General features: G+C 53.8%; 1 protein-coding gene across 8 annotated transcripts in view; it reads right to left on the minus strand.

The window, feature by feature from the left end:
* trim37 (tripartite motif containing 37) overlaps positions 1 to 21,677 on the minus strand; it is a 38,065-nt gene that overhangs the window by 9,526 nt on the left and 6,862 nt on the right. The window contains exons 2-25 of one of the 8 annotated variants that reach the window (XM_055148968.1): positions 19,123 to 19,186; positions 18,194 to 18,295; positions 17,348 to 17,388; positions 16,726 to 16,842; positions 15,660 to 15,747; positions 14,505 to 14,627; positions 13,951 to 14,074; positions 13,669 to 13,736; positions 12,009 to 12,133; positions 11,254 to 11,304; positions 10,391 to 10,472; positions 9,682 to 9,758; positions 8,980 to 9,159; positions 8,244 to 8,358; positions 7,561 to 7,713; positions 5,702 to 5,835; positions 4,651 to 4,733; positions 3,965 to 4,216; positions 3,595 to 3,876; positions 3,070 to 3,162; positions 2,995 to 3,024; positions 2,151 to 2,247; positions 709 to 773; positions 146 to 205 (exon numbers count right to left, since the gene is read on the minus strand). In XM_055148968.1, coding sequence (XP_055004943.1) covers positions 146 to 205; positions 709 to 773; positions 2,151 to 2,247; positions 2,995 to 3,024; positions 3,070 to 3,162; positions 3,595 to 3,876; positions 3,965 to 4,216; positions 4,651 to 4,733; positions 5,702 to 5,835; positions 7,561 to 7,713; positions 8,244 to 8,358; positions 8,980 to 9,159; positions 9,682 to 9,758; positions 10,391 to 10,472; positions 11,254 to 11,304; positions 12,009 to 12,133; positions 13,669 to 13,736; positions 13,951 to 14,074; positions 14,505 to 14,627; positions 15,660 to 15,747; positions 16,726 to 16,842; positions 17,348 to 17,388; positions 18,194 to 18,295; positions 19,123 to 19,143 — 2,563 coding nt within the window. In that variant the 5' untranslated portion in view covers positions 19,144 to 19,186. Of the gene's footprint in view, positions 1 to 145; positions 206 to 708; positions 774 to 2,150; positions 2,248 to 2,994; positions 3,163 to 3,594; positions 3,877 to 3,964; positions 4,217 to 4,650; positions 4,734 to 5,701; positions 5,836 to 7,560; positions 7,714 to 8,243; positions 8,359 to 8,979; positions 9,160 to 9,681; positions 9,759 to 10,390; positions 10,473 to 11,253; positions 11,305 to 12,008; positions 12,134 to 13,668; positions 13,737 to 13,950; positions 14,075 to 14,504; positions 14,628 to 15,659; positions 15,748 to 16,725; positions 16,843 to 17,347; positions 17,389 to 18,193; positions 18,296 to 19,122; positions 19,187 to 21,677 lie in introns of all 8 variants that reach the window. The other 7 variants (XM_055148969.1, XM_055148966.1, XM_055148967.1 and 4 more) reach the window with 7 other exon arrangements.

Here is a 21,677-nt window from a genome sequence, read left to right on the forward strand (position 1 = left end):
GTCCTGTCATCTCCACAAGTCCTGGTCTGATTTTCATTTAAACCCGTTTTAGTATAAACACTGAAAACTTTTCTTTTTGTCTCACCCGTAGGGGGCGTGTCTCACCCGTAGGGGGCGTATCTCACCCGTAGGGGGCGTGTCTCACCTGTAGGGGGCGTGGCGGGGCCCTCGTCCTCGGTGTCACTGCTCACACCTGAAGTTCCGTCTGAAACACAAAACCGTAAACTTTAGTCTGAATGTTTTTTCTCCACAGAAACTTGACCAAATGAACAAAGCTCAAAGACTCGCGCAGATTCAGATTCAGATTCAACATTTTCCCGAAGGCCAATGCGCTTCTTTTAAACGCAGGAATGTTTCCACTCGGGGCAGTTTGGACATTTTCCTGTCACCGTCTGATTCTGTGATCAGTGAAACATGAGCAGATTATAACAGGCTCATATTTGATTCATGTCAGAAAAGACCAACGTTTGACAAATAATTAAAAAAAAATTATAAAAAAGAGACACACGTGAGGAGGGTGAGACACCCGTGAGGAGGGTGAGACACCCGTGAGGAGGGTGTGAGACACCCGTGAGGAGGGTGAGACACCCGTGAGGAGGGTGAGACACCCGTGAGGAGGGTGAGATACCCGTGAGGAGGGTGAGACACCCGTGAGGAGGGTGAGACACCCGTGAGGAGGGTGAGACACCCGTGAGGAGGGTGAGATACCTGTGAGGGTCGGAGGGTCCAAGAGCTGGTGGGCTCCAAACCCGTCCGGCTGCTGCACTGCCCCCCTGAGGCAGAGAGAGGAACAACACACAGTCACAAAGAACAACAGCAAAGAAAACAAAACATGTCCACATGTCTCTGCACCTGTCCAAGTGTCTCTGCACCTGTCCAAATGTCTCTGCACCTGTCCAAGTGTCTCTGCACCTGTCCAAATGTCTCTGCACCTGTCCAAATGTCTCTGCACCTGTCCACGTGTCTCTGCACCTGTCCACGTGTCTCTGCACCTGTCCACGTGTCTCTGCACCTGTCCAAATGTCTCTGCACCTGTCCAAATGTCTCTGCACCTGTCCACGTGTCTCTGCACCTGTCCACGTGTCTCTGCACCTGTCCAAATGTCTCTGCACCTGTCCACGTGTCTCTGCACATGTCCACGTGTCTCTGCACCTGTCCAAATGTCTCTGCACCTGTCCACGTGTCTCTGCACCTGTCCACGTGTCTCTGCACCTGTCCACGTGTCTCTGCACCTGTCCAATGTCTCTGCACCTGTCCACGTGTCTCTGCACCTGTCCACGTGTCTCTGCACCTGTCCACGTGTCTCTGCACCTGTCCACGTGTCTCTGCACCTGTCCAAATGTCTCTGCACCTGTCCACGTGTCTCTGCACCTGTCCACGTGTCTCTGCACCTGTCCAAATGTCTCTGCACCTGTCCAAATGTCTCTGCACCTGTCCACGTGTCTCTGCACATGTCCACGTGTCTCTGCACATGTCCACGTGTCTCTGCACCTGTCCACGTGTCTCTGCACCTGTCCACGTGTCTCTGCACTGTCCACGTCTCTGCACCTGTCCACGTGTCTCTGCACCTGTCCACGTGTCTCTGCACCTGTCCACGTGTCTCTGCACCTGTCCAAATGTCTCTGCACCTGTCCACGTGTCTCTGCACCTGTCCACGTGTCTCTGCACCTGTCCAAGTGTCTCTGCACCTGTCCAGGTGTCTCTGCACCTGTCCACGTGTCTCTGCACCTGTCCAAGTGTCTCTGCACCTGTCCAAATGTGTCTGTGGGTTATTTTTGTTTGTTTAAGATGAAAAATGTCAAATATCAAAGCAGTAAAACCTTTAAAGGTCCGTCTGACTCTGATCTGTTCTAATGTTGTTTCCTCGTCACAAACAGACCTGGAGTTGTTGGAAACTACCACCTGATGACATCACAAGGTGGAACAGAGCGTCTGGAGCTTTGGAGATGTAACAGACTCATGATAAAAGAGTTACTCAAACAAACACAACTCCAGCTCTGAGTGTGAGGAGGTCACAGGTTTGGGTCATATTGGACCTTCACGTAAACTTCTACTTCCATCACTCTGGTCCTCATGGTCCTGAAGCTCTGAAGCTCTGAAGCTCTGAAGCTCTGAAGCTCTGAAGCTCTGAAGCTCGTGTGGACGCTCACCCTGTGACGCTGAAGCCTGATCCAGAGAAGAGCAGGCTGGAGCTGGAGACCTGTCCTGAGGAGAGGGTCTCTGCTGGAGCTTCAGCCTTCACCACACCTGAAACACAAAACACAACAGTTACACACAAACACCACAAACACAAACGCAACAAACACAAACACAAACACAACAAACACAAACACCAAAAACACAAACACAACAAACACCACAAACACGAAAACACAACAGTTACACACAAACACCACAAACACAAACACAACAAACACAACACAAACACAAAAAAACACAAACACCACAAAACACAACACAACAAACACAAACACCAAAAACACAAACACAACAAACACCACAAACACGAAAACACAACAGTTACACACAAACACCACAAACACAAAACACAACAGTTACACACAAACACCACAAACACAACAGTTACACACAAACACCACAAACACAAAACACAACAAACACAAACACAACAAACACAAAAAACACAAACACCAAAAACACAAACACAACAAACACCACAAACACGAAAACACAACAAACACAAACACAAAAAACACAAACACCAAAAACACAAACACCAAAAACACAAACAAACAACAAAACACAAACACAAAACACACACAAACACAACAAACATAAACACAAACACAACAAACACAACAAACATAAACACAAACACACAAACACAACCAGAACAATTACACAAACGCCGCACACTCAAACTCCACTCGAGGTCTGAAGTCTTTGGTCTCGTTGGAAACGATCAGTTCAACATTTGTGAATTGACACTTTGGAGATTTCAGGAAATGTTGAAATTACAACATGAGTGCGCACCTGTCAACTGTGCACCTGTCAACTGTGCACCTGTCAACTGTGCACCTGTCGACTGTGCACCTGTCGACTGTGCACCTGTCAACTGTGCACCTGTCAGGAGCAGTGAGTCTGAGGGCAGGAGGTCCGGGGTCCTGCCCGAGTCCAGGACTGGAGACTGGGACTTCCTGGCTGTGGGGACACACAGTTAACTCATAGAACCAGACAGAACCACACAGAACCAGACAGAACCACACAGAACCAGACAGAACCACACAGAACCACACAGAACCAGACAGAACCAGACAGAACCACACAGAACCAGACAGAGACAGAACCAGACAGAACCAGACAGAACCACACAGAACCAGACAGAACCACACAGAACCACACAGAACCAGACAGAACCAGACAGAACCACACAGAACCAGACAGAGACAGAACCAGACAGAACCAGACAGAACAGACAGAACCACACAGAACCACACAGAACCACACAGAACCAGACAGAGACAGAACCAGACAGAACCAGACAGAACCACACAGAAATTGTCGTGGTCGTCCCCGTCGTGGTCGTCCCCGTCGTGGTCGTCCCCGTCGCGGTCGTCCCCGTCGTGGTCGTACCTGACTGAGTGGTTCTTCCTCTGGTTCTCCTGAGCTCCGGCTCGTCGGGTTTGTGCCCCGGCGCCCGCTCGGAGTCAGGGAGGTGAGAGGGCGGCTCCTCGGCGCTCTGGGCACCCGAGGGCCCCGGCCGAGCGTCTCCGGACTCCAGCATGTGGTTCTTCACGTCGCACATTTTGTTCCGGACCTCGGCCATCTGCGCCTTGAGCCTGAGCAGCACAGCAGAGTCTGGGGCAGAACGCCGCACCACCTGAGGGCGCCGCTCTCGCTCCTTCCTCAGGTGAGCTACAAGAGACAACAGAGTGAGTCAGTGGAAGGGGCGTGGTCAGAGTGAAAGGGGGCGTGGTCAGGGTGGAAGGGGGCGTGGTCTGACCTTGGCTGAGCAGGGAGAGGGGGGGCCGAGGCTGCAGACCCCACACAGACTCCACACTGCTGTGCTCCTTCAGCTCCAGAAGCTGCAGAAGAATCACAGGGTCCATCTCCAGCAGACCGGCGCCCGTGCCCACCGTGCCCACCGTGCCCACCGCGCCCACCGCGCCCGCCCCCACGGCGCCCCCTACGGCTGCACTGTACCCCCGAGAGAGAGCGCCGGCGCTGGCCAGGCGCCCGCCACAGCTCGCCCCTCCTGAAACACAGGAATCAAACTCATTAGAGACATCACGTTGAAAGAGGAGGGGGCTGCATGTATGTCTATGGTGGGATGTTCAGCAGTTACCATGGTGACACCGTGCACCGTGCCTGTCAGAAACTGTCAGCTTTAGATGATTGAAAACTCAATAAAGAAATACAAAATGGATTTAGATTTAGAGTTTGATTTTCAACAAAAGCTGAGAGTTGGAGCTGTTGTACTTGAAGGTCACATCAGTCAGGTCTTTCTGCTCTGATTGTGTTAAAATAAACTTTCAGACAGAGCAGTGCCTCAGGCTGGAACCCCCTCCATGTTCAGTGTTTGTCATGAGGGTGGAGCTGACAGTTCTATTTTTTCACTTTTTTAGCAAATGTTTAATTTGTCCATATTTTATTTCACAGCCAGGTTCAGGTCAGAGAAGAAGGATTCACCTGTCGCTCCCATCAGGTCTTCAGGAAGTTCTCCTTCTTCAGTCTCCAGGTTCCCCACAAAGTCTATGTCGATCTCCCCAGACCTGCAGAGGAGGAGGAGGAGGTGACAGGAGAAGATCACAGGAGAAGATCACAGGGGTAAAGGAGGAGGTGACAGGAGGAGGTGACAGGGGTAAAGGAGGAGGTGACAGGGGTAAAGGAGGAGGTGACAGGGGTAAAGGAGGAGGTGACAGGGGTAGGAGGAGGTGACAGGGGTAAGGAGGAGGTGAGGAGGTGACAGGGGTAAAGGAGGAGGTGACAGGAGGAGGTGACAGGGGTAAAGGAGGAGGTGACAGGAGGAGGTGACAGGGTACAGGAGGTGAGGAGGAGGTGACAGGGGTACAGGAGGAGGTGACAGGGGTAAAGGAGGAGGTGACAGGAGGAGGTGACAGGGGTACAGGAGGAGGTGACAGGGGTAAAGGAGGAGGTGACAGGAGGAGGTGACAGGGGTAAAGGAGGAGGTGACAGGAGGAGGTGACAGGGGTAAAGGAGGAGGTGACAGGGGTAAAGGAGGAGGTGACAGGAGGAGGTGACAGGGGTAAAGGAGGAGGTGACAGGGGTAAAGGAGGAGGTGACAGGAGGAGGTGCAGGGGTAAGGAGGAGGTGACAGGGGTAAGGGAGGAGGGTGACAGGGTAAAGGAGAGGTGACAGGGGTAAAGGAGGAGGTGGAGGAGGTGACAGGAGGAGGTGACAGGTAAAGGAGGAGGTGACAGGGGTAAAGGAGGAGGTGACAGGAGGGGTACAAGGAGGAGGTGACAGGGGTAAAGGAGGAGGTGACAGGAGGAGGTGACAGGGGTAAAAGGAGGAGGTGACAGGGGTAAAGGAGGAGGTGACAGGGGTAAAGGAGGAGGTGACAGGGGTAAAGGAGGAGGTGACAGGGGTAAAGGAGGAGGTGACAGGAGGAGGTGACAGGGGTAAAGGAGGTGACAGGGGTAAAGGAGGAGGTGACAGGGGTAAAGGAGGAGGTGACAGGGGTAAAGGAGGAGGTGACAGGGGTAAAGGAGGTGCTCACATGGTCTCCTCATCGATGTCGTTCTCCTCCGTGTTGCTGGTGGCCGTGGAGCTCCCGGAGGTGCTGCTGCCGTCCAGGGGGTTCACCTCCTCCTCGGTCAAACAGTCGACCTCCAGGTCCCCGTCTGACAGCTCCTGAGCAAAGAGCCAGAGTGAGAGGAGCCAGAGGCAGAAGAGGACGAGGGGCAGAAGAGGACGAGGGGCAGAAGAGGACGAGGGGCAGAAGAGGACGAGGGGCAGAAGAGGACGAGGGGCAGAAGAGGACGAGGGGCAGAAGAGGACGAGGGGCAGAAGAAGACGAGGGCAGACGAGGACGAGGAGGACGAGGGAGGGCAGAAAGAGGAGCCAGAGGCAGAAGAGGACGAGGGGCAGAAGAAGACGAGGGGCAGAAGAGGACGAGGGCAGAAGAAGACGAGGGGAGACGAGGACGAGGGGCAGAAGAGGAGCCAGAGGCAGAAGAGGAGCAGAGGCAGAAGAGGACGAGGGGCAGAAGAGGAGAGGGGCAGAGAGGACGAGGGGCAGAAGAAGACGAGAGGCAGAAGAGGACGAGGGGCAGAAGAGACGAGGGGCAGAAGAGACGAGGGGCAGACGAAGACGAGGGGCAGAAGAAGACGAGGGGCAGAAGAGGACGAGGGGCAGAAGAGGACGAGGGGCAGAAGAGGACGAGGGGCAGAAGAAGACGAGGGCAGAAGAGGACGAGGGGCAGAAGAAGACGAGGGGCAGAAGAGGACGAGGGGCAGAAGAGGACGAGGGGCAGAAGAAGACGAGGGGCAGAAGAGGACGAAGAGGGAGGGCAGAAGAGGACGAGGGGCAGAAGAAGACGAGGGGAAGAAGAAGACGAGGGGCAGAAGAGGACGAGGGGCAGAAGAAGACGAGGGGCAGAAGAGGACGAGGGGCAGAAGAGGACGAGGGGCAGAAGAGGACGAGGGGCAGAAGAGGACGAGGGGCAGAAGAGGAGCCAGAGGCAGAAGAGGAGACGAGGGCAGAAGAGGACGAGGGCAGAAGAAGACGAGGGGCAGAAGAAGACGAGGGGCAGAAGGGAAGCAGAGAGGACGAGGGGCAGAAGAGGACGAGGGGCAGAAGAGGACGAGGGGCAGAAGAGGGACGAGGGGCAGAAGAAGACGAGGGGCAGAAGAAGACGAGGGGGCAGAAGAGACGAGGGCAGAAAGAGGACGAGGGGCAGAAGAGGACGAGGGGCAGAAGAAGACGAGGGGCAGAAGAAGACGAGGGGCAGAAGAGGACGAGGGGCAGAAGGACGAGGGGCAGAAAGACGAGGGGCAGAGAAGAGACGAGGGGCAGAAGAGGACGAGGGGCAGAAGAAGACGAGGGGCAGAGAAGACGAGGGGCAGAAGAAGACGAGGGGCAGAAGAGACGAGGGGCAGAAGAGGACGAGGGGCAGAAGAGGACGAGGGCAGAGAGGACGAGGGGCAGAAGAGGACGAGGGGCAGAGAGGACGAGGGGCAGAAGAGACGAGGGGCAGAAGAAGACGAGGGCAGAAGAGACGAGGGGCAGAAGAGGACGAGGGGCAGAAGAGGACGAGGGGCAGAAGAGGACGAGGGGCAGAAGAAGACGAGGGGCAGAAGAAGACGAGGGGCAGAAGAAGAGAGAGGGCAGAAAGAAGACGAGGGGCAGAAGAGGACGAGGGCAGAAGAGGACGAGGGGCAGAAGAGACGAGGGGCACGAGGGCAGAAGAAGACGAGGGGCAGAAGAGGACAAGGGGCAGAAGAAGACGAGGGGCAGAAGAAGACGAGGGGCAGAAGAGGACGAGGGGCAGAAGAGGACGAGGGGCAGAAGAGGACAAGGGGCAGAAGAGGACAAGGGGCAGTAGAGGACAAGGGGCAGCAGAGAGAGGGCACTCACGTTGGCGTCGTCCTGCAGGGCTCTGGTCGTGTCCTCTCCTCTCTTGGACCTCCCCGCGCTCTTGTCCTCGGGGGGGTCCCTCTCAGACGCCGGCGGGTCTGGAGGAGACGAGCTGCGAGATGTTTGACAGCGGAACAGCTCGATGGCCAGTCTCTGCACACAGAAGAACCAGGAACATCAACTGAAACGTGACCAAGAGCACGTTTCAACGGGACTTAGACAAGCGCCTCGGGTCTAGAGCACAGACTGTACGTGATGGACGGACGTGGAACGAGCGCTCGCCTCCAAATGAAGCTCATCATAGCAACCAAAGAGCCAATCAGGAGCGAGGCTGTTGAAGGTAACGCCCCGTCCCGCCTCTACGCCCTTAGAAAGGAGCGGGCACTTAGCAACTCTGTCAATCAAACCTGTTACTAACCCTAGAGGGCGGGGCCTCAGGGAAAGAAGGCGCCTGATTGGTCTGAAATAGAACTTTTCCACAATGTTTGAAGTGTCGCTGTGGAACTTCCGTGTCAGTCCCCGTGTCAGTCCCCGTGTCAGTGTCCGTCCCCGTGTCCGTCCCCGTGTCCGTCCCCATGTCCGTCCCCATGTCCGTCCCCATGTCCGTGTCCGTCCCCATGTCCGTGTCAGTCCCCGTGTCCGTGTCCGTGTCGCAGATGGACGTCGTGGACTCGGGCACTGACCTCCTTCAGGTTGTTGATCTGCTGGATGTATCCGCTCTGGGCAGACTCCAGCTGGCTGATGTACCAGTACTGGTCCCTGCACTTTTGGAAGAAGGTGGGCGAGCGAACCTGGTACCTGCAGCACAACACCCCGAAAAACAGACACAGAGAGTTTGGATCAGAAGTAAAAACATCTACAACCTACAACAAAACCTGCACATTTAACATGAGATAAAGAGAATACAGAAGTGCTCCACTGTGTTTTTAAACTCCACACACCTTCACTAGAATCATCTGGATCATTTCAGTCCTGGAGTTGCTAAGAAAAATGTAAAAGTAAATCGCTTCATGAAATCACGAGGTGGAACAGAGCGTCTGGAGCTTTGGAGACGTGGACAGACTCAGAATAAAGAGTTACTCAAACAAACACAAGTCCAGGGTTCGTGTACGTTCATTCTTTTTTTATTTTAATTAAAAAGGGAAAAAAAACATCAAATGTGAATTTTTCTGTTTCAGCGTCAAACAAAAAAACAGATTTCGACCTTTTAAAAATAATTAAAGTTCCAATATTTAAAGTTTATTAAATTAAATACTGGAAATCGAGGTCAAAATCAGCTTTTTGTTTGACACTAAAACAGAAAAATGAAATAAACTATTTTCCCATTTTATTGTTTTTCGTTCTTAATTAAATTCAAAAGAACCAATGGAACCTTCCAGGTGTTTGCGACAAGGAACATTTACAGAAAGTCTGACCCACCGTAGCACCAGTGTGTCCGTCTGCATGTTGAGGTAGCCCTCGCTGGCCAGAAGGTCCAGTCTGAAGAAGCGGTTGTAGCCCCAGCACTCCCCGACCTCGAAGTCTGAGGCGAACTCTCGGATGATGTTCTTGGTGGGGTCATTGGAGGCCTGGTGCACCATCTCCACACGGTACTCATACCTGAAGACATCAGGAGAAACCAGAACTCGTGTCATCCTGGTTCTCCGGGGGGTTTTAGGTTCATGCTGTTTAATTAAAGCTGCAGATGTCTTTGCTCTGCCTGGAATGTTCCAGAGTATGACATTAGTACACAGTAACAGCGTTCATCTGTGGGAGCTGCAGTCGCACCGACAACCTGCGGCTCAGTGGATCTGACGCTCGACCAGTGATGTTTATGTGGAGAGGGAATCGAACCAGCAACCTTCAGATCAGAGACAACCATTCGACCGACTGAGACACTGTCGCCCTTTTTATCGAACAGTTCTGCCCCTGCTCCTGTCCCTGCCTCGTCTCTGCTCCCTTCTCTGCCCCTGCCTCTGCCCCTGTCTCTGCTCCTGTCTCTGTTCCTGCCCCTGTCTCTGCTCCTGTCTCTGCCCCTGTCTCTGCTCCTGTCTCTGCCCCTGTCTCTGCCCTGTCTCTGCCCCTGTCTCTGCTTCTGCCTCCGCTGCAGATTTGACCATAGACACACATGTAGGTACGTACTTGGAGGTTTCTGGGAGTCCGGCCGAAAGCTCCAGGAAGACGGAGAGGTAGTTCCCCCTCACCACGCCGTTCCCGTCCTGTCGAGACCAAGAGCGTCACTTTCACTTTTATTTTACACATACAGAAAAAACTCGGGCCACAATGTAAAATCTAAACATTTAAATCTGTCACAAAATGATTCAAAAGTCGTGAAATGATCTGTCCGTACAGCGAGATCATTTCACTGGAAAAGTTCTCTGAAAATAAACGACGTCTAGACGAGAATGAAGCGTCTCAGAATGAGTGAGAAGAAAATCTGAAAACAACATGAATAACCTGATTTAAGTTTTAAAATCTTGGCCAGACGGAAACAACACGGAAACAACAATTCATTACATTATTATTTCCATGTGAATATTTTTAATCCAGAACTATTTAACTCAGCACAATTAATTCGTAATTAAAAACTTGACGTAAACGTGGCCAGTGTGTTCACTCGCTCGTACGTCTGCGCCGATGTAAACAAACATGAAGTGCAGAACATGCAAACCTGACCAAATCATGTCATTTTGAGCTTTCTTGAATTAAAAATCTGAAAAAATAAAATAACATAAATTTGATAGTACCAGTACAGCGCCAACTTCCAAATCCACACCAGATCTGTGTGGAGAGAGTCGGTGCGTCTGTGAACGGCACCGGGACATGGTTTGAGCTTCAGCTACAGACTTACAGGATAAACTTTGAGCCTCCAGCAGAGTCCGGAGATCTGCAGAGGGGGGCTGTACACCGGGTCGGCCCTCTGCCTCAGGGTGCTGCAAACATGACAACATGATCAGGGAAGGTCAGACCCTAAACCCTAAAGAACCCTCAATCTTCACGAATCCTCAAGAACCCTCACGAACCCTCACGAACCCTGAACCCTCACGAACCCTGAACCCTCACGAACCCTCACGAACCCTCAAGAATCCTCAAGAATCCTCACGAACCCTGAACCTTCAAGAACCCTCAACCCTCACGAACCCTGAACCCTCACGAACCCTCACGAACCCTCAAGAACCCTGAACCCTAACGAACCCTGAACCCTCACGAACCCTGAACCCTCACGAACCCTCAAGAACCCTCACGAACCCTGAACCTTCAACGAAAACCCTCACGAACCCTGAACCCTCACAAACCCTGAACCCTCACGAACCCTGAACCCTCACGAACCCTCACCCTGAACCCTGAACCCTCAAGAACCCTGAACCCTCACGAACCTTGAACCCTCACGGACCCTGATCCCTCATAAACCCTAAATTGGTGTAAGTTTAGGGAGAGACCATAACCCTCTTTCCCAATGTCTGAAGTGTCCCGTTGTAGGTTTGAGGAACTTCTGGTTAATGGTTTTCTGTGTAAATGTGTGTGTAAATGTGTAAATGTGTGTGTAAATGTGTGTGTAAATGTGTAAATGTCTACTGAACAAAACTAACGTTATGGTCCTCGACATGTGTCACATTTAAAATGCACAAATCTCTGTGTCTGTGTAAATCTCCACATCATCAAATCCATTTTTAATCTGAACTGTAGAATCAGTCTGAGTGATTTCAGACTCACCTGAAGTTCACCAGGACAAAGGTGCTGGAGTCATAGGCAGGAACCAGCTCACTGAAAAACACACGAGACACACACAAAAGTTACACAACCTTTGTATAATACTCATAATCAAAGCCTGAGATGTCTTTATAATGTCAATATTATTATTATTATTATTATTATTATTATTATTATTATTATTATTATTATTATTAGGCCTGAGCGCCAGAGGCTGGCGAAGGGCCTATTAGTATCGCAAAGCGATGCTCCAAGTGGCGAAAAATGGAATGGCGCGATTTGACTCGCCCGTAGTGACCAGGGACCCTCGCCATGACGTGGCAATGCACCTGAGGTTTCCGAAAATGTATAGTTTGTCGGCCAAAAAAAAGCAGAACATTGTTCCCGTATCAGAATATTCTTTTTTTTTTTCCTAACCAACTCACCCATTTTTCACCCACTGAAGAATAATAAAAAGTCCTGGAAATTTTGCCATCTGGTAAAACTCGCGCTTTTTGATTTGATGATGCATGTACTACTGTACTACACGCAGTAGTACACGCAGTAGTAGAGGTACTACTACACGCAGTAGTAGAGGTACTACTACACGCAGTAGTACACAAAGTAGTACACGCAGTAGTACTTGGTACACAGACCTGGTGAAGTCGGGGGGCACTGGGGTGGTCACAAACGACTGCATGGGTAGTACACGCAGTAGTACACGCAGTAGTAGTACTCGCAGTAGTAGTACTCGCAGTAGTAGTACTTGGTACACAGACCTGGTGAAGTCGGGGGGCACTGGGGTGGTCACAAACGACTGCATGGGTTTACGATGAACCTGCTGGAACATGAGCAGGATCTCTGGACTTTTAGAAATCAGCTCCGACTTACTGCACGAGTGGAGCTGCAACAGACGCACAATATAACACACACAGACGCACAACACACACACAGACGCACAACACACACACACACAGACGCACAACACACACACACACACACACACACACACAGCACAACACACACACACACAGACGCACAACACACACACAGACGCACAACACACACACACAGACGCACAACACACATACACACACACACAGACACACACACACACACACACACAGACGCACACACACACACACACACACACACACACACACACAGACGCACAACACACACACAGACACAACACACACACACACACACAGACGCACAACACACACACAGACGCACAACACACACACACACACACAGACGCACAACACACACACAGACGCACAACACACACACACACAGACGCACAACACACATACAGACGCACAATACACACACACAGACGCACAATACACATACAGACACACAACACACACACATACACAGACGCACAACACACACACACATACACACACAGAGACGCACAACACACATACAGACACACAACACACACACATACACAGACGCACAACACACACACACATACACACAACACACACACACACACACACAGACGCACAACACACACACACACACACACACACACACACAACACACACACACACACACACATACACAGACGCACAACACACAACACACACAACACACACACACACACACACACACACACACAGACACACACACACACACACACACACAACAGACACACACACAGGTTAAAGGAGCACAATATACATGGCATTTAAAGATGCACTGTGTAACATTTCTAAAGGAGAGTCCGCCACCTGCTCGTCTCCATGGAAACGTTATTGCTTTGTTGAGAATGTTCCATAATACAGATTAAACCGCAGGACGGTACGTTACAGGTCAGATCTGTGGAGAGGCGCCCGATTCACTGAAGGAACAGAAACATCAGCGACGAATCAACTCTGGATAAAGTGTTTCAAGTGTTTAATGTCACACCACGGAACATTCCAGGCAACGCAAGAGCATCTCCATGGAGACGAGCAGGTGGAGGACCCGCCTGCCCGGTGCACCTGAGGGGGTGGTGGACCTGAGGGGGTGGTGGACCTGAGCGGTGGTGGACCTGGGGGTGGTGGACCTGAGGGGGGTGGTGGTGGCGGGTGGTGGACCTGAGGGGGTGGTGGACCTGAGGGGGTGATGGACCTGAGGGGTGGTGGACCTGAGCGGGTGGTGGACCTGAGGGGTGGTGGACCTGAGGGGGTGGTGGACCTGAGGGTGGTGGACCTGAGGGGGTGGACCTGAGGGGTGGTGGACCTGAGAGGGGATGATGGACCTGAGGGGGTGGTGGACCTGAGGGGATGGTGGACCTGAGGGGGTGGTGGACCTGAGGGGTGGTGGACCTGAGCGGGTGGTGGACCTGAGGGGGTGGTGGACCTGAGGGGGTGGTGGACCTGAGGGGATGGTGGACCTGAGGGGGTGGTGGACCTGAGGGGGGGGGTGGTGGACCCTCCTCCTCACCTGGTGCTCCACCTCCTGCAGCAGAGACTCCAGCAGCTCCGTCTCCTGAGTCAGAGACGTTTTCTGACCTGGACACAGAAAAACTCTTCAAACTCTGATTTACATGTGTGTGTACGTGAGGAGGAAGAGGAGGAAGAAGAGAGGAGGAGGAGGAAGAGGAGGAAGAAGAGGAAGAGGAGGAGGAAGAGGAAGAGAGGAGGAGGAGAGAGGAGGAGGAGGAAGAGGAGGAGGAAGAGGAGGAGGTTTGTGAGAACATGCAGGAGGTGCAGGAGGAGGTCTGACCCATGAGTGTGATGAGTTTGTTCTTCAGCTGGTTGTCCAGACGAGCGATCATCATCTCCACAGCGTTGCGGATTTCTCTGACCCTCTCGTCCTTGGCGCCTCTCACCGCCTCCACGTTCCTCTCCTGCCCACAGGAGGACACAGGTCACATGACGAAGAGGAGCAGAGAGGAAGAGGAGCAGAGAGGAGGAGGAGCAGAGAGGAGGAGGAGCAGAGAGGAGAGGAGCAGAGAGGAGCAGAGAGGAGGAGGAGCAGAGAGGAGGAGGAGGAGCAGAGAGGAGGAGGAGGAGCAGAGAGGAGGAGGAGGAGCAGAGAGGAGGAGGAGGAGCAGAGAGGAAGAGGAGCAGAGAGGAGGAGGAGGAGCAGAGAGGAGGAGGAGCAGAGAGGAGGAGGAGCATGTTCCTCTGCTGCCCACAGGAGGACACAGGTCACATGATCACAGCCCAAAAGAGGAGGAGCAGAGGAGGGATATTTTGACTGACAGCTGAAAATGGAGGATGGAAAAGAGGAGGAGTAAAGAGAAGAGGAGGTGAACCTTCTGAGGAGATCCTCACCACTTCCTGCACCAGACTGATGAGCTCCAGCAGGCGGCGCCGCAGCTTCGACACTTCCTCCTTCACTTTGGTCACGTGCTGCTCGTAGATCTCCACCAGCGGCTTGAAGGTGTGACCCCCGTGCTGCAACGACAGGAGCAATGACAGGAGCAACGACAGGAGCAACGACAGGAGCAACGACAGGAGCGGGGACAGGAGCAGGGACAGGAGCAACGACAGGAGCAACGACAGGAGCAACGACGGGAGCAGGGACAGGAGCAACGACGGGAGCAACAACAGGAGCAACGAACAGGTGCAGGGACAGGAGCAGGGAGCAGGGACAGGTGCAGGGCAGGGACAGGGTGCAGGGGACAGGTGGCAGGGATAGGTGCAGGGACAGGAGCAACGACAGGAGCAAGGACAGGAGCAGGGACAGGAGCAGGGACAGGTGCAGGGACAGGAGCAGGTGCAGGGACAGGAGCAGGGTGCAGGGACAGGTGCAGGGACAGGAGCAGGGACAGGAGCAACAACAGGAGCAGGGACAGGAGCAGGGACAGGTGCAGGGTGCAGGACAGGAGCAGGGACAGGAGCAGGGACAGGGCAGGAGGGGACAGGGCAGGGACAGGAGCAGGGACAGGAGCAGGGACAGGAGCAGGGACAGGTGCAGGGACAGGCAGGGACAGGTGCAGGGACAGGAGGGACAGGAGTGCAGGGACAGGTGCAGGGACAGGCAGGAGCAGGGCAGGGAGCAACAGGACAGGAGCAGGGACAGGTGCAGGGACAGGAGGGACAGGAGCAGGGCAGGAGCAGGGCAGGGCAGGGACAGGAGCAGGGACAGGAGCAGGGACAGGAGCAGGGACAGGTGCAGGGACAGGTGCAGGGACAGGGACAGGTGCAGGACAGGAGCAGGGACAGGTGCAGGGACAGGAGCAGGGACAGGAGCAGGGACAGGTGCAGGGACAGGTGCAACAGGTGCATCATGTAAACATGACCCTTGTGTTTGTTGTTTCGTGAATTCTGGATTATATTTAAAATATAAAATTTCATAAATCGTCACGGTGACAAAACCCGAGCGGGCAAACACTTCCCGTTTATGAACGACCACCCCGCCGTGGTCCCTACCGACCACCCCCCCTCGGTCCTCCCCCCTGTGGTCCACCCCGCTGAGGTACTCACCATGCCGCCCCACAGCGCACACTGGTGGCAGATGCACTTCTTGCAGGTCCAGCAGTAAACGCTGAGCTTCTCATGATGATTCTCACACCTGCAGAGAGCAGAGTCAGGTCTGTGGAGAGAGGGGCCGCTTTGCCCGCTCTATGGTACCCACTTGTCTTGGTCATGTGTTTCAGGGTACTCACTTGTCTCGATCGTGTGTTTCAGGGTACTCACTTGTCTCGGTCCTGTATTTTAGGGTACTCACTTGTCTCGGTCCTGTATTTTAGGGTACTCACTTGTCTCGGTCCTGTATTTTGGGGTACTCACTTGTCTCGGTCCTGTATTTTAGGGTACTCACTTGTCTCGGTCCTGTATTTTGGGGTACTCGTCTCGGTCCTGTATTTTGGGGTACTCACTTGTCTTTGTCCTGTATTTTGGGGTACTCACTTGTCTCGGTCCTGTATTTTAGGGTACTCACTTGTCTCGGTCCTGTATTTTAGGGTACTCACTTGTCTCGGCCCTGTATTTTGGGGTACTCACTTGTCTCGGTCCTGTATTTTGGGGTACTCATCTCGGTCCTGTATTTTAGGGTACTCGTCTCGGTCCTGTATTTTGGAGTACTCACTTGTCTCGGTCGTGTGTTTTGGGGTACTCACTTGTCTCGGTCGTGTGTTTCGGGGTACTCACTTGTCTCTGTCGTATATTTTGTCTCGGTCGTGTGTTTCGGGGTACTCACTTGTCTCTGTCGTGTATTTTGTCTCGGTCGTGTGTTTCGGGGTACTCACTTGTCTCTGTCGTGTATTTTGTCTCGGTCGTGTGTTTCGGGGTACTCACTTGTCTCAGTCGTGTATTTTGTCTCGGTCGTGTGTTTCAGGGTACTCACTTGTCTCGATCGTGTGTTTTGGGGTACTCACTTGTCTCGATCGTGTGTTTCGGGGTACTCACTTGTCTCGGTCGTGTATTTTGTCTCGGTCATGTGTTTCGGGGTACTCACTTGTCTCGGTCGTGTGTTTCGGGGTACTCACTTGTCTCGATCGTGTGTTTTGGGGTACTCACTTGTCTCGATCGTGTGTTTTGGGGTACTCACTTGTCTCGGTCGTTGTCCTCGTGTTTGCTCAGGCTGCACAGTTGGAGAGTGTCCAGTTGTTGTGTCACTTCTTCAGCCCAACGGCAATTTACCAACTCCCTCAACTGAAGAGGAGCCCTGTACACACAACACACACACACACACACACACACACACACACACACACACACAGACACACAACACACACACACACACACACACAGACACAACACACACACACACACACACACACAGACACACAACACACACACACACACACACACACAACACACACACACACACACACACACACACACACACAGACACAACACACACACAGACACAACACACACACACACACACACACACACACACACACACACACACACACACACAGACACACACACACACACACACACACACACACACACAGACACACACAACACACACACACACACACACAGACACAACACACACACACACACAGACACACACACACACACACACAGACACAACACACACACACAACCCACACAACCCACACACACAACACAGACACACACACACAACACACACACACAGGGTTAGGGGTTACCTCACTGTGGTAGTGTTGGACCATGATTGTCTCTGTGGGGGGGGTTACCTGCAGTGGGGACACTGGGCCCTCTGCTCCGTGAGCCAACGCTGAGGAAACAAACTTCACTGTGAAATACAGAAGCACCAGGAACATCTACAGGGACGGTCAGGGTGGGAGCGGAGGTGCTGGGTGCGGTGGTGGTGGTGGGTGCGGTTGTGGTTGCGGTGGTGGGTGCGGTTGTGGTGGTGGGTGCGGTTGTGGTTGCGGTTGTGGGTGCAGTTGTGGGTGCGGTTGTGGGTGTGGTTGTGGGAGCGGTTGTGGTTGCGGTTGTGGGTGCAGTTGTGGGTGCGGTTGTGGGTGTGGTTGTGGGAGCGGTTGTGGTTGTGGGTGCAGTTGTGCGTGCGGTTGTGGGTGCGGTTGTGGGTGCGGTTGTGGGTGCGGTTGTGGGTGCAGTTGTGGGTGCGGTTGTGGTGCAGTTGTGGTTGCGGTTGTGGGTGGCGTTGTGGGTGCAGTTGTGGGTGTGGTTGTGGAGCGTTGTGGGTGCGGTTGTGGGTGCAGTTGTGGGTGCGGTTGTGGGTTGTGGTTGCGGTTGTGGGTGGTGGGTGCAGTTGTGGGTGTGGTTGTGGGTGCGGTTGTGGGTTGTGGGTGCAGTTGTGGGTGCGGTTGTGGGTGCAGTTGTGGTTGCGGTTGTGGGTGCAGTTGTGGGTGCGTTGTGGGTGTGGTTGTGGGTGCGGTTGTGGGTGCGGTTGTGGGTGCAGGTTGTGGGTTGCGGTTGTGGGTGCAGTTGTGGGTGCAGTTGTGGTGCGTTGTGGTGCAGTGTGGGTGTGGTGGTTGTGGGAGCGGTTGTGGTTGTGGGTGCGGTTGTGGGTGCGGTTGTGGGTGCGGTTGTGGGTGTGGGTGCGGTTGTGGTACCCGGATGCAGCTGAAGCAGCAGAGTTTGGAGCAGTGTGGACAGAGACGAGCGTCCCTCAGCTTCTCCATGCAGATGAAACAGCGAAACACCTCAGCGATGCTCTGGAGAACACACAACAGGGTTACCACGGCGACCCTCCGACGGTCACTACGGTCACACTCCGACGGTCACTACTCCCGCACTCCGACGGTCACTACGCCCGCACTCCGACGGTCACTACTCCCGCACTCCGACGGTCAGTTTGGATCCAGAAGGTTCTGGAACTGGACCATGGAGGTGAAAAACCTCCAACCACAGACGCTCTCGTGTCCCTCGTGTCTCTCGGACGCAGAAGACGTTTCCTCTCAAATTCTTGAAGGATTCACAACAAACTACAGAACTTGTTTTAGCTGAAATAAGATCATTTGGAGCTTCGATTTTTGATTCAGTAAAAATCTGCTCTGTTTCTGTTTCTGTTTTTATGAGAGGTCACGTTTGTTTTTGACACACGGAGCATGTTTCTCTCTGATTGACAGGAGGATTAACCAATCACGATCCACTCGTCCGTGAGGTCCGAGCGCGAGGATCAGGTGATCGTGATAAAACATTCTGAAGTCTGATATTTAGAGACAATAAATGATCATATAGAGACAAACTCGAGGCACTGACGCAAAAACACGAAGGTTCTCCCAAAATCATCGAAATGTTCAACAGTGTGAAAAAAAAAACATTTAAATAAAGGACAAAATGAAACACTTGGGGATTAGTCTGTATCTGCATTTTCATTCTAATTTTTTACTAATTTACTAATAATTTTTTGTATTTTTATCTTCTAGTTTTCGTCGTTTTTCTTCATCCTTGTTCTTGTGTATTCATGAAATCTAAGGACTAAAGTAGATCTAAACCAGAACTAAAGCAGGACTAAAGCCGGACTCCCGGGGACTCTCACCTCGACACTTTGTTCGTCCATCTTCACCGCTCTGAGTGTCTCCAGCCGAGAGATGAGCTTCTGTCTGAAACACAAACAGAACACAGTCAGGACCAAGGCCAGGACCGGGACCAGGACCGGGACCAACGCACCTGGGGCTTTGTTTCCCTGTTGGTGGTCAGGACCTCCTTAGGGCGACCAAATTTTCAAAATAAAAACGGTTTGTAAAAATAAAATTGTCATATTTTCTTTGTGTTTTGTAATTTTTTTATCAGATTTTCTGTATTTTACCAAAACAAATGTCAGTTTGTGTCTTTACTGTTCAGGATCAGTTTGGTCCAAAACAGAGACTCTGGGACATTTCTGTACAAACTGGGACAACGGACCCTCCAGAACCACGGACCCACCAGAACCACGGACCCACCAGAACCACGGACCCTCCAGAACCACGGACCCACGGACCCACCAGAACCACGGACCCACCAGAACCACGGACCCCAGAACCACGGACCACCATGGACCCTCCAGAACCACGGACCCTCCAGAACCCTCCAGGACCCACCACGGACCCTCCAGAACCACGGACCACCTCCAGAACCCACGGACCCTCCAGAACCACGGACCCACCACGGACCCTGGACCCTCCAGAACCACGGACCCACCAGAACCACGGACCCTCCAGAACCACGGACCCACCAGAACCACGGACCCACCAGAACCATGGACCCACCATGGACCCTCCAGAACCACGGACCCACCATGGACCTCCAGAACCACGGACCCTCCAGAACCACGGAACCACCAGAACCACGGACCCACCAGAACCACGGACCCCCACCATGGACCCCCACCAGAACCACGGACCCTCCAGAACCACGGACCCTCCAGAACCACGGACCCACCAGAACCACGGACCCACCATGGACCCTCCAGAACCAAGGACCCACCATGGACCCTCCAGAACCACGGACCCTCCAGAACCACGGACCCACCACCATGGACCCTCCAGAACCACGGACCCACCAGAACCCTCCAGAACCACGGACCCTCCAGAACCACGGACCCACCATGGACCCTCCAGAACCACGGACCCACCAGAACCACAGACCCACCAGAACCACAGACCTCCAGAACCACGGACCCACCACCAGAACCACGGACCCTCCAGAACCACGGACCCACCAGAACCACAGACCCTCCAGAACCACGGACCCTCCAGAACCACGGACCCACCATGGACCCTCCAGAACCACAGACCCACCAGAACCATGGACCCACCAGAACCACGGACCCACCAGAACCACGGACCCTCCAGAACCACGGACCCACCAGAACCACGGACCCTCCAGAACCACGGACCCACCAGACCCCCACCACGGACCCTCCAGAACCACGGACCCTCCAGAACCACGGACCCACCAGGAACCCTCCAGAACCACGGACCCACCAGAACCCGGACCCTCCAGAACCACGGACCCACCATGGACCCTCCAGAACCACGGACCCTCCAGAACCACGGACCCAGAACCACGGACCCTCCAGAACCACGGACCCTCCAGAACCACGGACCCACCAGAACCACGGACCTCCAGAACCACGGACCCACCAGAACCACGGACCCACCCACCAGAACCATGGACCCACCATGGACCCTCCAGAACCACGGACCCACCATGGACCCTCCAGAACCACGGACCCACCAGAACCACGGACCCACCAGAACCACGGACCCACCAGAACCACGGACCCACCATGGACCCACCAGAACCACGGACCCTCCAGAACCACGGACCCTCCAGAACCACGGACCCACCAGAACCACGGACCCACCATGGACCCTCCAGAACCAAGGACCCACCATGGACCCTCCAGAACCACGGACCCACCATGGACCCTCCAGAACCACGGACCCACCAGAACCACGGACCCTCCAGAACCACGGACCCACCAGAACCACAGACCCACCAGAACCACAGACCTTCCAGAACCACGGACCCACCAGAACCACGGACCCTCCAGAACCACGGACCCACCATGGACCCTCCAGAACCACGGACCACCAGAACCACGGACCCACCAGAACCACAGACCCTCCAGAACCACGGACCCACCAGAACCACGGACCCTCCAGAACCACGGACCCACCATGGACCCTCCAGAACCACGGACCCACCAGAACCACGGACCCACCAGAACCACAGACCCTCCAGAACCACGGACCCACCAGAACCACGGACCCTCCAGAACCACGGACCCACCATGGACCCTCCAGAACCACGGACCCACCAGAACCACGGACCCCCAGAACCACGGACCCACCAGAACCACGGACCCTCCAGAACCACGGACCCACCAGAACCACGGACCCACCAGAACCACGGACCCTCCAGAACCACGGACCCACCATGGACCCTCCAGAACCACGGACCCACCAGAACCACGGACCCTCCAGAACCACGGACCCACCATGGACCCTCCAGAACCACGGACCCACCATGGACCCTCCAGAACCACGGACCCACCACGGACCCTCCAGAACCACGGACTCACCATGGACCCTCCAGAACCACGGACCC

This window comes from Boleophthalmus pectinirostris, unplaced genomic scaffold (genome assembly GCF_026225935.1).
Source record: "Boleophthalmus pectinirostris isolate CB_2022bp ecotype Guang Dong unplaced genomic scaffold, ASM2622593v1 HiC_scaffold_12, whole genome shotgun sequence".
Lineage (NCBI taxonomy): Eukaryota > Metazoa > Chordata > Actinopteri > Gobiiformes > Gobiidae > Boleophthalmus > Boleophthalmus pectinirostris.